General features: G+C 35.1%; 4 protein-coding genes across 4 annotated transcripts in view; 3 read left to right on the forward strand and 1 right to left on the reverse strand.

The window, feature by feature from the left end:
- The window catches only part of HELRODRAFT_108353 (hypothetical protein), a 9,114-nt gene extending 1,670 nt beyond the window's left edge, over window positions 1-7,444 (reverse strand). The window contains exons 1-15 of the mRNA XM_009032118.1: window positions 7,203-7,444; window positions 6,778-6,873; window positions 6,602-6,657; window positions 6,307-6,478; window positions 5,881-6,057; window positions 5,616-5,728; window positions 5,324-5,436; window positions 5,115-5,188; window positions 4,652-4,768; window positions 4,232-4,362; window positions 4,021-4,101; window positions 3,714-3,840; window positions 3,444-3,536; window positions 2,830-2,995; window positions 2,325-2,440 (exon numbers count right to left, since the gene is read on the reverse strand). Coding sequence (XP_009030366.1) covers window positions 2,325-2,440; window positions 2,830-2,995; window positions 3,444-3,536; window positions 3,714-3,840; window positions 4,021-4,101; window positions 4,232-4,362; window positions 4,652-4,768; window positions 5,115-5,188; window positions 5,324-5,436; window positions 5,616-5,728; window positions 5,881-6,057; window positions 6,307-6,478; window positions 6,602-6,657; window positions 6,778-6,873; window positions 7,203-7,425 — 1,855 coding nt within the window. The 5' untranslated portion in view covers window positions 7,426-7,444. The remainder of the gene's footprint in view (window positions 1-2,324; window positions 2,441-2,829; window positions 2,996-3,443; window positions 3,537-3,713; window positions 3,841-4,020; window positions 4,102-4,231; window positions 4,363-4,651; window positions 4,769-5,114; window positions 5,189-5,323; window positions 5,437-5,615; window positions 5,729-5,880; window positions 6,058-6,306; window positions 6,479-6,601; window positions 6,658-6,777; window positions 6,874-7,202) is intronic.
- A 356-nt stretch (window positions 7,445-7,800) lies between these two features.
- On the forward strand, window positions 7,801-9,783 carry HELRODRAFT_165569 (hypothetical protein; the record flags this gene model as incomplete). The annotated part of the gene is made up of 1 exon (XM_009032119.1): window positions 7,801-9,783. The coding sequence occupies one exon, from the start codon at window positions 7,801-7,803 to the stop codon at window positions 9,781-9,783; it is 1,983 nt and encodes a 660-aa protein (XP_009030367.1).
- A 309-nt stretch (window positions 9,784-10,092) lies between these two features.
- On the forward strand, window positions 10,093-11,099 carry HELRODRAFT_165570 (hypothetical protein; the record flags this gene model as incomplete). The annotated part of the gene is made up of 3 exons (XM_009032120.1): window positions 10,093-10,465; window positions 10,585-10,845; window positions 11,026-11,099. The coding sequence occupies 3 exons, from the start codon at window positions 10,093-10,095 to the stop codon at window positions 11,097-11,099; spliced, it is 708 nt and encodes a 235-aa protein (XP_009030368.1).
- A 1,162-nt stretch (window positions 11,100-12,261) lies between these two features.
- Window positions 12,262-13,940, forward strand: part of HELRODRAFT_70306 (hypothetical protein) — a gene marked incomplete at both ends in the record, with an annotated part of 37,735 nt that continues 36,056 nt past the window's right edge. The window contains 2 exons of the mRNA XM_009031864.1: window positions 12,262-12,690; window positions 12,955-13,212. Coding sequence (XP_009030112.1) covers window positions 12,262-12,690; window positions 12,955-13,212 — 687 coding nt within the window. The remainder of the gene's footprint in view (window positions 12,691-12,954; window positions 13,213-13,940) is intronic.

Consider the following 13,940-nt stretch of genomic DNA (forward strand, 5'->3'; position numbering starts at 1 on the left):
TTCTGACATCCTATACACAATACCGAGTTAGCTTTCACTCTCCTATCACATACCCCACAGGGGTCTATTTTACTTATCACTCGCTCCCCACCTTCCCCACTCACCATTACCTTCGTCTTACCAATATTAACTTTTAACCCTTTCTTTTCAATAACACTTTTCCATCTGTCAAATTTTAACTGCAATTCTTCCATGCTATCAGCCATCAAGACTAAATCATCTGCATACAAAATCTCAAATAACAACCCCTCCATTATGTTTCCACACACAACATCCATCACAATTGCAAACAGAAACGGTGATAACACTGATCCTTGATGCACTCCTACCTTAACACTAAAAGCGTCCGACATCCCCCTTCCAACCCTCACCTTTGTCTTTGCCCCTTCATACAGCTGCATCACAGCTTTAACAAGTCTCTCATTCACTCCTTTCTTCCTCAACGCCCATTCAATGACCTTCCTCGGTACTCGAACAAAAGCCTTTTCTAGATCCACAAAACACATGTACAATCTTCGTTTCTTCTTTCTATAATTCTCCTGCAACATTCTCACCATGAACAACGCATCCACCGTTCCACTACCAGGCATAAACCCACACTGCATTTCATTAACTGTCACCATACTTCTCAACCTCCTCTCAAGCACCCTCTCCACTACCTTCATTCCGTGCTCTAGTAATTTCACACCCCTGTATGACCCACAATCTCTCACATCTCCTTTGCCCTTATACAACGGCACCAACACACTGTGTCGCCAATCCTCAGGTATACCTTCATCATCAAACATACTGTTAGCAATTCTCATCATAACTTCAATTCCTATCACCCCACTCGCTTTAATATGTTCTGCCGCCACTTCCGAAACCCCTGTCGCCTTACCTAGTTTCATTTTTCTAACTGCTTTCTCTACTTCCTCCATCGTCACCTTCTCTATAGGTCCGTGTGTGACCGCGGATTCCACATCTCCACATCTAACATTTTCCTCGAACTCACATCAAATTCCATTTCCTTCATTAACCTATCTGATGCTTTCGTCATTGCAGTTGCCACTGCCTGTTTTGCAACCTTCTTAGCCTTCCTATACTCAAACTCCGCTTCCTCCGTCATGCCCCTTCTCCATACCCTAAACCTCTTCTTCTTGACCTCCAAAACCCTTCTTATATCTTCATCCCACCACCACGTCTCACCATGCCTACACTTTCCTTTCGTCCATCCACATACTTTATCTGCCGTAGCCAACACACAGTCCCTGTATCTCTCCCAAACATCTCCATCCTTACCACTCCCCCAATTTTCAGCCACCTTCACTTCAAATGCCTTCCTCACCTCTGCATCCTGCAACTTCCATGTCTTTCTCTTTGCCACAAACTTATCCTTCTTCCTCCTCCCCATTTCTTTTGATGTCACATCCATCACAACCATACTATGCTGCAGCATACCAGGTATCGCCTTCACATTCTTCACATACTTCCTATGTTTGGCCCTTACCAATATATAGTCTATCATCGATCTATGTTCCCCTGACCTATAAGTAATCAATCGCGCTGGTTCCCTTGTAAACCAGGTATTCCCCACCACCATGCTATGTGCATCCACCAACTCCAACACTCTACGCCCTTCCTCATTCTGTATACTATATCCCCATCCCCCATGTACACCTTCATATCCGTCTGCATCTGCCCCCACATGACCATTCAAATCACCCAACAACACCACAAACTCATCCAACCCCGCTTGCCCAATCTCGTCAGAAACATCATCATAAAACCTATCCTTCTCCTCTTCCTTCCTACTTTGCGGAGCATATCCTGATATCACCCTCACTATTACTTTTCCAAACACCATCACCACCACAATTACCCCATTGCTTCTCCGCCTCACTTCCAACACCTTCTCCACCAACTCTTCTCTTACCATCACATCAACTCCTCCCGTACCATCATCCCCCTTCCACCACAACTTATATCTTCCACCTTTAGCCCCCACAAACCTTGTACCCTCACCCTTCATCATCATAAGTATTATTATTTGGCTAGTTTTTACACAGGACGCCCTTCCTTACGCAACCACAGTTATAAGCGGTGGGCCTAGCCTTTGATGATCCAACATCACTCACAAGGCAGTGAGGGTCAGTTTAATGTCATAACCAGGACAATCAATTCATCATCAAAAATCATCAATTCATTATTGTAAAACTATGCTCCTCCTCATCATCTTTTTCATCATTTCTACTATCATTATTATCCTATAAACTAATACAACACGAAACACACATCCGTCGTTTTCACCATCACAGAGTATGATATAAAAATTTGGCAACGACCTTCAACTTTGACCCTTGCAAGTAGATGTTCATCATGGGGCAGATCCTTAAAATTTTCTGGGTAGAATCTCAAGAGGGTATCGAGCCCTAGGGAGCCAGATAGCAAACTGAAAGCACTGAAATTTATGGGGGAAAAATCAATGATGCATGAAATGGTTGACGAATAAGTCTATCAAATGATTAATATCGTATTGTATTGTGTTGTGTTGTATCGTATTGTGTTGTATTGTATTGTGTTGTATTGTGTTGTATTGTATTGTGTTGTATTGTATTGTGTTGTATTGTATTGTGTTGTATTGTATTGTGTTGTATTGTATTGATGTGCTGAACTAAACAATGTTGTACAAACAATTATGTTTGCATTATGCCTATTTGTCTACCATTTTAGTAACAGAGATGTCGTTGGTGATTGGAATTCATCACGAGTGATTATGACATATCTTAAGAAGATATAAAATACGACATAGATGGCACCAAGGCTGCTATGTTTTTATTGTTGCAGTACCTCTTAGGAATATGATTGTTCATTAGTTGATTCAGGTTCATCTCCCTCCTCCAAACGGAAGCAGGCTGGATGAATTCCTTCGTCCTTTCTATCCATTCATGCAATGCATCTCGTGTTTTTGCGAACTTTTTGTATCTACCTTCACTCACGCAGCCAACTTCGTAGCCTGAATTTGTGTAATATGAATCAAACTGATACAAACCAATTGAATGTGTCAATAGATTGAATGTGTCAATAGATTGAATGTGTCAATAGATTGAATGTGTCAATAGATTGAATGTGTCAATAGATTGAATGTGTCAATAGATTGAATGTGTCAATAGATTGAATGTGTCAATAGATTGAATGTGTCAATAGATTGAATGTGTCAATAACTGAACATGATGCAGTCAATAACTGAACAGGTAAAAAAACGTGAATAAATAAATAAATATATGGACACATAACTAAACGATAGATATCTAAATATATATATATCAAAGTAATGATGACGAAATGAATAAATGATATATATCCGAATAGTTTTAAGGGATATTAATAAACAGATGGACAAAACGTGAGATAGAATTCAACTTTTTAAATGAGTTAAATTTAACCTTTGAACTGATATTAACCTCGACCACTCAACCTAAGGTCAGCATTGTCTTGCCTCAGTCTAATCCTGAACTCCGCCCTACTTGTTAGCATTCTATATGGCTCCGAGACCCCTGATTAAATGATGCATGGCAGATAGAAACCAGTAACAAATTTCATAATATTCAAGTGGCTATGTCGTAATTTTTTTACGTAGTGATTTTAATTATAACATAAATTTAAATAGCTAATGCTAATAATACAAATAAATTAAATTAGATTTGAAATAATCAATATCTGAAAAGAGCAACCTAGTGTTGTAAGGTCGTCAATCATGACACCAATGTATGATTCGTATCTGCCCAGAACAAACTCTTGTTGATGATGTTGTTGTTGTTGCTGTTGTAGGCGCTTATGTTGTTTATCTCGCTGTGGTTGCTGTTATTAAGACAATTTTGAAGTTGTTATTAGTGGTTCAGGTTATAATTTTTAAACCATGAAGAGAGTTTGATTAATTTATCTGACAATCAGGATATAATGAGCTATAGTTGTGATGAGTGATGATGAGATGATAAAAAATGATAATGAAGTGATAAAGTCATAAAAAATGAGAACTACCTGACTGGCGGATGTACGATGCTCTTCTTGCACGTGTAAGTACTTGCTGGTGAGTGATGCATTGATGCCTGCCAGCAAGCCCTTAAGGAGATACAATCAAAAATTGTGCTTTAGTAAGAAGAAAGAAAAACTTTTAGACTTGAAAACATCAAAATAGTTTTAATATAAAAATAAATAAAAAATTATCCAAAAAAATAATGAAAAGACAAACTTGAGCTGCAGCTTCTTCATAGCCGGTGGTTCCATTGACCTGACCAGCGAGGAAAAGATGAGGCAAACATTTCATCTCGAGAGTCTTCTTCAACTGACGCGCGTCCACGTAATCATACTCAACTCCATAGCCTGAGCAAACGGAGAGAAAGGAAGAACCATTTAGAGTGTTATTAATGCTATATATTGCGTTAAACCTTTTATTTCTACATAAATTCACCTCGCACAACTAATATTTTTGCAGGCAATGACATATTGGAAACATGAAGAACTAAATTTAAGAATACAACCTGGTAAAAACGCATTTGAGAGAAAGAAAACTCAACCATCGTTTCATCATTGTGAAATTGAAAATTCTCAAATCTCATCAGTAATTCCAACGAATAGCAACATTCAGACACTGACCCATCCGGAAACTGACCATGTACAGCGATGACAGCATCCTCCAGGCCAGGAATTGATTGCACAATCCGGTGCTGCACATCTCTCGGCATTGTACACGAAAGGCCCTGAGGGTACACGAGGTCAGAGTTCAAACCTGGTCACGTTATGGAGGTTTTAATTAGCTCATTAAGTTATTATCTAATTGGCAAACTAATTATCCCTTGTTATTTGTAACAACTAACTAAATAGAAAAACTGATGAATTTGAAAATTTATCCAATAAATTTACAACTCTATAATTTTTATTTGACAATTTATATTAGTAATGAAATAAAACATAGATGTAAGTAAGTCAAACAATAGATTACATAGATGAATATAAACTAACCAAAAAAAAAACAAATATAGCCAAAAACAACAATTTAGGTAAATTAAACATAGAATAAACTGAAAATAAAGTAAAATAAAAATAAATAAAAAATGTGAGAGTATCTTATAGACCTTCTGGCTCAATCCATATCTGATGGCTGAGATGGGGAAATTTGAGGACTTTGGATTCAATGGATGGACAGTATCTAAACATAATATTCATATTACAAAATCAATTATTTAATTAAATAGCCTTAATAAGTGTAATTAAATAAAATAAATTTAATAAGTTAAAATTCCCCATCTACCCTATTTTAATAACACCCCCACATCTACCTTACCTGGGCCCTGTGGTACCCCTGTCAATCATTCTGTTGAGATGAACATTTTTATTGATTAGATCAATAATTGCCTCGTTGGTTTTTGTATAGTAGCATTTTAACTGCTTGTCTGGCTGTGAAGTTTTTTTCAATATTATTACTTAAAATAATACCTTTTAAGATGAATTTTGGAGACATTTTTCATTAAGTTTCGTACAAAATAATGTTTAAAAATAAAAAGATTATACAAAAAATCTAAGCAAATTAATTTATTTTTTGTGAGATGTTCATATTAAAGTAACGTAATTCTCACTTCAATCCACACTCTTTCATTCATGGTACTGAATGGCATTGGTGGGTTGTCAGGTTGTGATGGGAGGAGTTTGTTGAAATTGATTGACAGCTTCTCAAGCCTTGGAGGAGTGCCTATTCAGATTGGGTAAATTGAATTCGTTTTAAATAGTAATGAGCAATGAGGGAATAATAATTGAAACGACATCAAGAATGAGATTTTTATTAGAATAAATAAAGTTATTAAAAAATTTAATAAGATATATAACAAAAAATAATTAAATAACCTGTTTTTAACCTCCCTAGTCTGATACCAAGCCTCTGGAATGTATCAGCCAATCCAATTGAAGAATCATCATTCAATCTTCCTGCAGGCCAAACTTCCTGACCAATCAAAATTTCCCCTTTCAAGAATGTTCCAGTTGTAATGACGACAGTTTTTGAAAATATTTTCTGCCCATTTGCTGGAAATAAATGTTTGAAATATGTCTTGAGTTAAATGAGTTAAAATAATAGATTTTAAATCAGTGTATTCAATATATAACTCAAATCAAGTATTGAAATTGTGTCACAACATAATTAAAATTAAATTAAAATATCAAAGAGTAGAAAAATAATATTTAATCTTTGATATTTAATAAATGTTTAACAACGTTTAACAGAATGAACTACTGAAAATAATTTAAAATATGATTTATCAATAACTACACAACCTAAAACGACACCAGAACACTTAACACTGTCTCCATCGTTGAAATCTTTCTCATACTCCTCGAGTATCAAATCCTCGACTGAACCTTCTAAACAAACTAGATTTGGTGTTTTTGATAACTCATCTTGAATGAAGTTTCTGTATAAGTTTCTGTCTATTTGTGCTCGAGGTCCCTAGGTAAAAATAATTAAAAATATATTAGCAACCATAAAACTAATAAATAAATGGTAGAATAATTAATAATGGCAAATTATGAGTAATAACAAACAATAATAATAGTAATAATAATAAAATACCCAAACAGCTGGTCCTTTCTTTCTATTTAACACTCTATAATGGACCCCAGACTGATCTGTAAATTTTGAAGTTTTTTTAATAGATTCATATAATATTCAATATTGTAAGCGTTATTGTAAAAAATTGAAATATAGTGTAACTAAAATCTAGAAATATTTTTTAAACAAATTATTACCACATGCCCTGGCACAAAGGCCGTCCAAAGCATCAACTTCTCTCACCAGATGACCTTTTCCTATTCCTCCAAAAGCTGGATTGCATGACATAGCACCTGGATTAATAGATTAATGAATAAATTAATGAATAAACATTATTAATAAAAGAAATTTAACTTGTCAGACCTCTACACTACTATACTATATTAACTACTAGTAAGATTTAATTTAGCAGATTATTAAATTAATTATAAGCAAACTTATTTATATGTACTTGACTTATTTATAGACCTCTTATGACTTATACTCTAGTATAAGTAAAGTTATAAAAATAAATATAATTATAATATAAAATCATAAAAAATTGAACTTAGTCATAAATTAAGTAGATATTTTAATAATGTACAAAAGAAAAATGTTAAAAAGTGTAAGTAAGTTAATCTACCAACGGTGCTCCATTTGTGGGTGATCAGGGCAGTGGAGGAACCCATCCTGGCAGATGCAGCAGCAGCTTCGGATCCGGCGTGACCCCCACCGACCACCACAACATCAAATTTAAATTTATCAAAAACAAGCGAAGAAATATTTACATTGTTTGAGATGATTTTACAATAATTTCTTTTAAATGTAAGTTGAATTAAAAGTTTTAAATTCGTAAGGTTATTCATTAATTATCGTTTATATGCAGCATAGACAAAATAATTTGAATAAACAACTAATGTAAAATATCGTCGTTTGAAAAAGCTTTTCAGTTAGCATTTAAATTTAAATAAACCGATTGTAGTAGAACCAAATGAACTGGCCAATTAAAGTCCAAAAAAATAAAAAGTTTGATTTTTCTTGGCTACTTGTTCAGCAGACATATCGATACTGAAAACTTGGGGATTCCCAATTTTTCTAACCTCGTAAAACAAATTGGTTAAACTTTCTACCAATCATTTGAACTTTTACATGTAATAAAATGTATACGTTTTAATTTTCAAAAATTTAAGCAATCAAAAGAACTGATTTTGAAAGATTTCTATTTTCAACAGGACCAAAAAATGTTAAGAAACATATCGGCTTCATTTGATACAACATGGCAGATGATGTCCAATGACTACTTTAAGACCAATCTTCAGGAAAAATTTAATCAAATTGGTGATGTGTCAGTTTCGTGGAAAGGAGACAGTTGTACATTCGAATGCAAAACCTTAAAACAATTCCTAAAAGTATGCAAGTACGTTTCTGAAGTTGAACTGGATATTGCCTACCAGCAGTGCAAACGTGATTCTGATTCATCGTCGCCATCGAATGTTTTTGAAGAAATGCAATTTGACGAAAATATTTGGATGCTTTTAAAGAAAATGAACAATTTAGAAGAAAAAGCGGTTGAATATTCAGTAGAATTGCAAACATTTGTTGAAAGTGAAGGAATAATAGTCGTCATTATAACACAAAAAAAGGATGTTGCTGGTTCAGCTGATGACGGCAGACAAAATTGTTTTCTGATGAAAGAATATTTGAGCATGCTATGTCAAAGTGCTTTATCTTCTATGACGTCTGAAATTTTCAACATCCATCAAGTTCCGACTGTTAGGGAAATTGAAAAATTAAATAAGAGATTCCCAGATGTTTTTATAAAATTAATACCTGGTAAGAATTCTATAGAAGTTGTTGGCACCAGAAATAATTGCCTTCGCGCTAAGAAACACATTAGAGACAAGTACAATTCACTTCTCAAAAAGACTACTCATGTAAAAAAAAATATTCCACCATCAAACTACGAGATGTGGAAAGATAACTTAAAGAAAATTGATAATGCAGGATTGATGGATGCAGATGTAAAAAGTGAAACATATAATGTGGAAAATACGGACGATGCCAGAGACGATGACGAAGACGACAACTACGCGTGTAGTAGTAGTAGTAGATCAGTTCTGTTTAATAAACAAGGAATTAATAAAATTGCTGCTGGAAATTCACCGTTAAATTTAACGAAACCTGGTGAAACGATTCCATCCAACACTAGTAAAAACTACGCATTACTACCGACAAATTTTAATAATAGTAAGGTTTTTGGTAGTGATGACAATGACGATGAACAAAATTATGATTACAACGACGACGCTGATGATAAAAACTTTTTAAAACATTTAAATAAAGATAATAAAGATTTTATGGATGGTTCTAAGATTAATGGTGATTCTTACGACGGTAGCGATAGAAATGACAAGAAAAGTAACACAAACTTATTTATTGACCAAGCTTTGGCTGGTGACATAGCATATAATGATGATGAAGATGATGGCGATGGTGGTGTTAAAAGTGATGACAATCATGGAAAAGATGATCATGCTTCCAGAACTGATGCTGACGGTAAAGATGATAAGGAAGATACACATGAGAGTATATTTCATATTTCTGAAGAAGATTATCATGATCATAGATCGGAGAATTATCTTGCAAATGAAAACAAATTTATAGCAGTAACTGGTGATAATGTCGAATTTTACGAAACCGAAAAAACTAATTCAACTGCGAACGCGCAAGAAACGAACAATGAAATAAATACTAAAGATAAAACAGACGACAACAGTGGAACACTTGATGGAAAAACGAGTGAAACAAACATTTCGGCGAGAACAGCCCACATCAACGCTAGCTTCATCGTGCGCGAGTTTCAACTCACCACATCCTTCAACAACCCCAACAACACAGGAATGTTTGATTCATTGTATAAAATCAGAAAAAATAACAAACAACGTTCCAATGTTGTCTTTCGTAAGCAAAAATTACCAACGAAACCCGGTGACTTACTTTATGATGATGGTGATGGTGATGATGATGATGATGATGATGATGATGATGATGATGATAAGGACAATGGTGATAATCATGGCAGTAGTGATGATCGCAAAGGTGTTGATGCAGATGGACAGAAATTGGAGTCTGAACCTAGCAACAAAAAGGTTTCTAAAACAATCCAACCCACTGAAAAACCTGGCAAGCTTCCATACGAATCAGATTCTGATGAAAATCAATAGAACTACAATATTTTTTATTGACGCTTTTTTGTGTTTTTAATGATTGAACAATTTTTTTTCTTTTTGATGACGTAACAACTATCAATTTTGAACATTTAAAAATAAATAATGTTGATATTTTGACGTAACTTGTAAACAAGTGGAGTAAGAGTATTCAGCATTCGAATATTTTCAAAAGTTCCACGGACGCACGGTCATAGCTTTCAAAATTTGAAAATAATCGGCAAAATTTGTATTACAAGCTGTGTAAAGGCGTTTCGTTATCAAATTAATTAAGTCCTTTGTTTGAGAATGAAAACTTTGTGAATGATGCCAAATAAAAGAAAAAATTCAGCCGGTCCGACGGGATCAAACAGTCGTAGGCAAGGTTCAGGTACACGGAGTAAAATATCCAAAAAAGGCCACTCCCGCTCACGTTCTAAAAAAAAGAAACGCACTCACCCGAAAGTGAACGAAGGGGCACCAGTGGTTCCGAGCAAGCACACGAAATTCGATCCTCACCCCAACAATCCTGGAAATGTTGAATGCTTCGAAGGGAAAGCCGTGGATGCAGCTGATGCGAGTAACAGCGAGTATATTGATGTCGATGACGATGAGGACGATGACAGCGAAATGATTAACTCCTCTTCAAATGAACAATCCATACAAATGAAAATTTCGGACAGCGCTTGTCCAGCTGATGGTAATTTTGCTATGGCAAAGCATAAATCTTTTGCTAATTTTACACTTAATGTTTTTTCATTGCTTGTAATCATTTTTATAAGATCAACTCATTCATGTTGAATAAAATAACTACCGAAGAAACGCTGCAGGACTTTGCCCAACCTCACATGAAGCACGGTTCAAAAGCACCTAGCAGAAGAGATTCTCTGGAAGTAGTTGCATCTGATCTCCTTCAACATCGCAAAAGAAACGCTGAAGAGGCAAACATCAACGACGACCAGGACACGATGACGCCCAAGAAGCAGCAAAATTTGAACGCGCAAATCGAACTCTTACAAAAATCTACAGAGAAACTAAAAATCTCTCCTAGTCCTTGGGTTTACGTCAGAAATAATGCTTGTAAGTATTTTTCTGCGATAATTTTTATTCATATTTGAAATAAGTAAAGTAATTGTTAACGACCAGAGTACAAATGTTGAACAGTGCGGTTGAAAGGGAAAGTGAAATCAGAAAGTGATCGATTGAAAAATATCATACATTATTTTCCATGTAATCATATTTTCTCAATGAAATTCCTAGCTGAAAGAAGAAAGCATCCTGAGTGCTACTGGATCCCTGAAGAATGGATTGAAAGCATCGAATTTATGAGTTAATTTGCTGCAAATATGCACATGAACGGTGAGGTTAAGTAGAAATCACTGAGTCTGTTCTAACCTTTACATAACTCAGTATGAACTTGCAATATGCGTGCAACCGTATATGACCATACAAGATAATACAAAATGTTAAAAATTTCAAAAAAGGGAAATATTTGACAAAATTATTTATTTGATTGTATTAAATAGAAATATACATAAAAATTTTATTAATAAAATAATTAAAAATCGATTTGCTTGTTGATTCAATTAGAAGAGAAATCGAAATATCTTCTCATTTAATTAGGATGCAGTTACATCTCCAGGCCATTTAAATGTATACAAGAACCTGCTGCAACAACTGCAGTCATCGTTATACAATCTATTTGTATTTTCTTTTTAATTTCCTTCAAACTTCTCAAAATGAAATCTAATGCTCTTTTTTGAGTTATTAAAATAATTTATTTGGAATAATATTTGTATTTTCCGAGTTTAGTTTGCGTTTCTTTTAATAATGTTTGTTCGTTGATGAAGTAAGAGATGAGTGTTTTTTATATTTTGGATTTGCCAAAAATAAAATGAAATATAAATATAAGATTAAGAATTAAGATAAATATGAAATAAAGGGAAAATTAATTATCAAAATAATACAATATAATAGACGTGGCATATTAGAGCTCAATAATTAATCAATAAAAAATGTTATTTATTCAAGCAATTAGTTTGGCATTTTAATGAAATATTATTAAAATTTAAATTTTGAAATCATTAATTACATAAATTTAAAATAAAATAGTTGTGATTGTCGGTTTATTTGTTGATCTTCACAAACGGATGCAAATAAGAAATCATGTTGGACCCATCATCTAGTGAAGAATCTGACGGGGAGAGGGGTCCGGGGCACCATGAAGAAGTTTCCTACGTTGACAGCCACAGCAGGCCTGGCTTCCCCAAACAAATGGATCAACGAAGTATATCCATGGTCAGTGCCACAAATAGCGACACTTCTTCGCAACACCGGGATGGTTTCACCAATTATTCTTCCAGTGGAAGGGATAATTTTATACAGGAACGAAGCATGTCCACCATGTCAGGGAGTGGAATGATTAGTGGCGGATCTGCGGCCGCTTCAGGTGGTGCTGGTGGTTCTCAGGGAATGATCGGTGGAGGAACGGCAAATATGGCCCATTTGATTCACAAGGCAGGGGGTAGTATAAGGAGTGATCCTCGCGAACCCAGACCTTCAAGTCCCAGTCCCTCACAAGTTTCTGAAAGAGAAACTGAACAAGAGAAAGCGGAGAAAGAAGAGGAAATTCGTAGAAAGAAATTACAAATTTATGTCTTTGTCATGAGATGTATAGCCTACCCATTCAATGCTAAACAGCCGACCGATATGGTGAGGCGACAAACAAAACTTACAAAACAACAGCTGCAAACAACCAAAGAGAGGTTTCAGTCATTTTTAAGAGGAGAGCTTTGCATTGCAGCTGATGAGGCATTTGTGAATGCTGTTCAGAGTTATTATGAATCATTTTTGAAGAGTGAACGTGTGGCATCGATGGTGAAAGGAGGGTTCTGTTCTGCCAGTGACTTCAGAGATATTTTTAAAGTTGGTGCATATTTTGTCGTATGTTCATTTTATTTTTATTCAACAGTTTCTCTTCAATTAACATTTATTAAATTATTACTTTTAAAAATGAAAAAAAGTTTTGTGTGGGAAGTGATGCCTAATTTTAAATTTCCTGATGTTTATAAAAATTTTTGACGAACCATAACTGAAAGCCGTGAGTTGGATTGCACTTCAAGTATTGTGAATTGAAATAACACTTGAATGTTCGTTGATATGATATGAATAACTTTCAAAAAATTTCAGAACAACATAGAGAAACGAATTCGTCGTCTGCCAGAGATCGAGGGCCTGCCAAAAGAAACAGTCCTCAACTCCTGGATGGGAAAGTTTGATCAGATCTTCAGAGGAGACGAAGACCCACGCAAATGGTCCCAGAGAATGGGCATGGTGAACATGGGAAGTTCAGAGGCAATCCTCACTAAGGAGCAGCTTTTTGATCTCTTTCAGAATATTCTTAGCATCAAGAAATATGAGCATCAAATTCTCTACAACGCTCTACAGGTTAGAGTTGAATTTGTGTGAGTGTGTGCGTGTGCGTGCGTGCGTGTGTGTGTGTGTGTGTCTGTGTGTGTGTGCGTGAGAGTTTTCAACTGTTATAGCCTTTTGTTAATAATAGTAGCTGTAGTAATAGCCAAATCTTTTATTTATTATGATCACTTTGCTTCCATTCCACCATTATGATTAATGAGGGTAAAAATGATGATGATAATGACTTTTGTGAGAGACCACGTGACGATGATGACAACGCTGCTGATGATGATGACGACGATGGTGGTGATGATGACGAGGATTATGATAGTGATGTTTAAATTGTTTTTGGATGATAATATAATATTGATGAAGAGAATGCCTTTTTTCGAATGGTAGAAACTGCTATAAAAGTGTTTCTATTGATGATGATGGTGATGATAACGATGATGATAATGATAGCAATTACAATGACGATGATGATTATGTTAGATGCAAATGATGATGATGATGAAGACGACGATGATAATGATGATGTTGTGAGAGATTAATGTTGTGAAGGATATGCCTGGCCCAGATGATAAAGATGTCTCCATTGAGAGGATAATTACGATGATGATGATGATAACGAAGAGGGTGATGATGATAACGAAGAGGGTGAGGATGATAACGATAATGATGATGGCGCTGATAGTTATATTGATCAGGATTATGACGGTTGTGATTATGATGGTTACGATGATGATGATGATGATGATGGT

The sequence above is a fragment of the Helobdella robusta genome (assembly GCF_000326865.2).
Source record: "Helobdella robusta unplaced genomic scaffold HELROscaffold_8, whole genome shotgun sequence".
NCBI classification, from domain to species: domain Eukaryota; kingdom Metazoa; phylum Annelida; class Clitellata; order Rhynchobdellida; family Glossiphoniidae; genus Helobdella; species Helobdella robusta.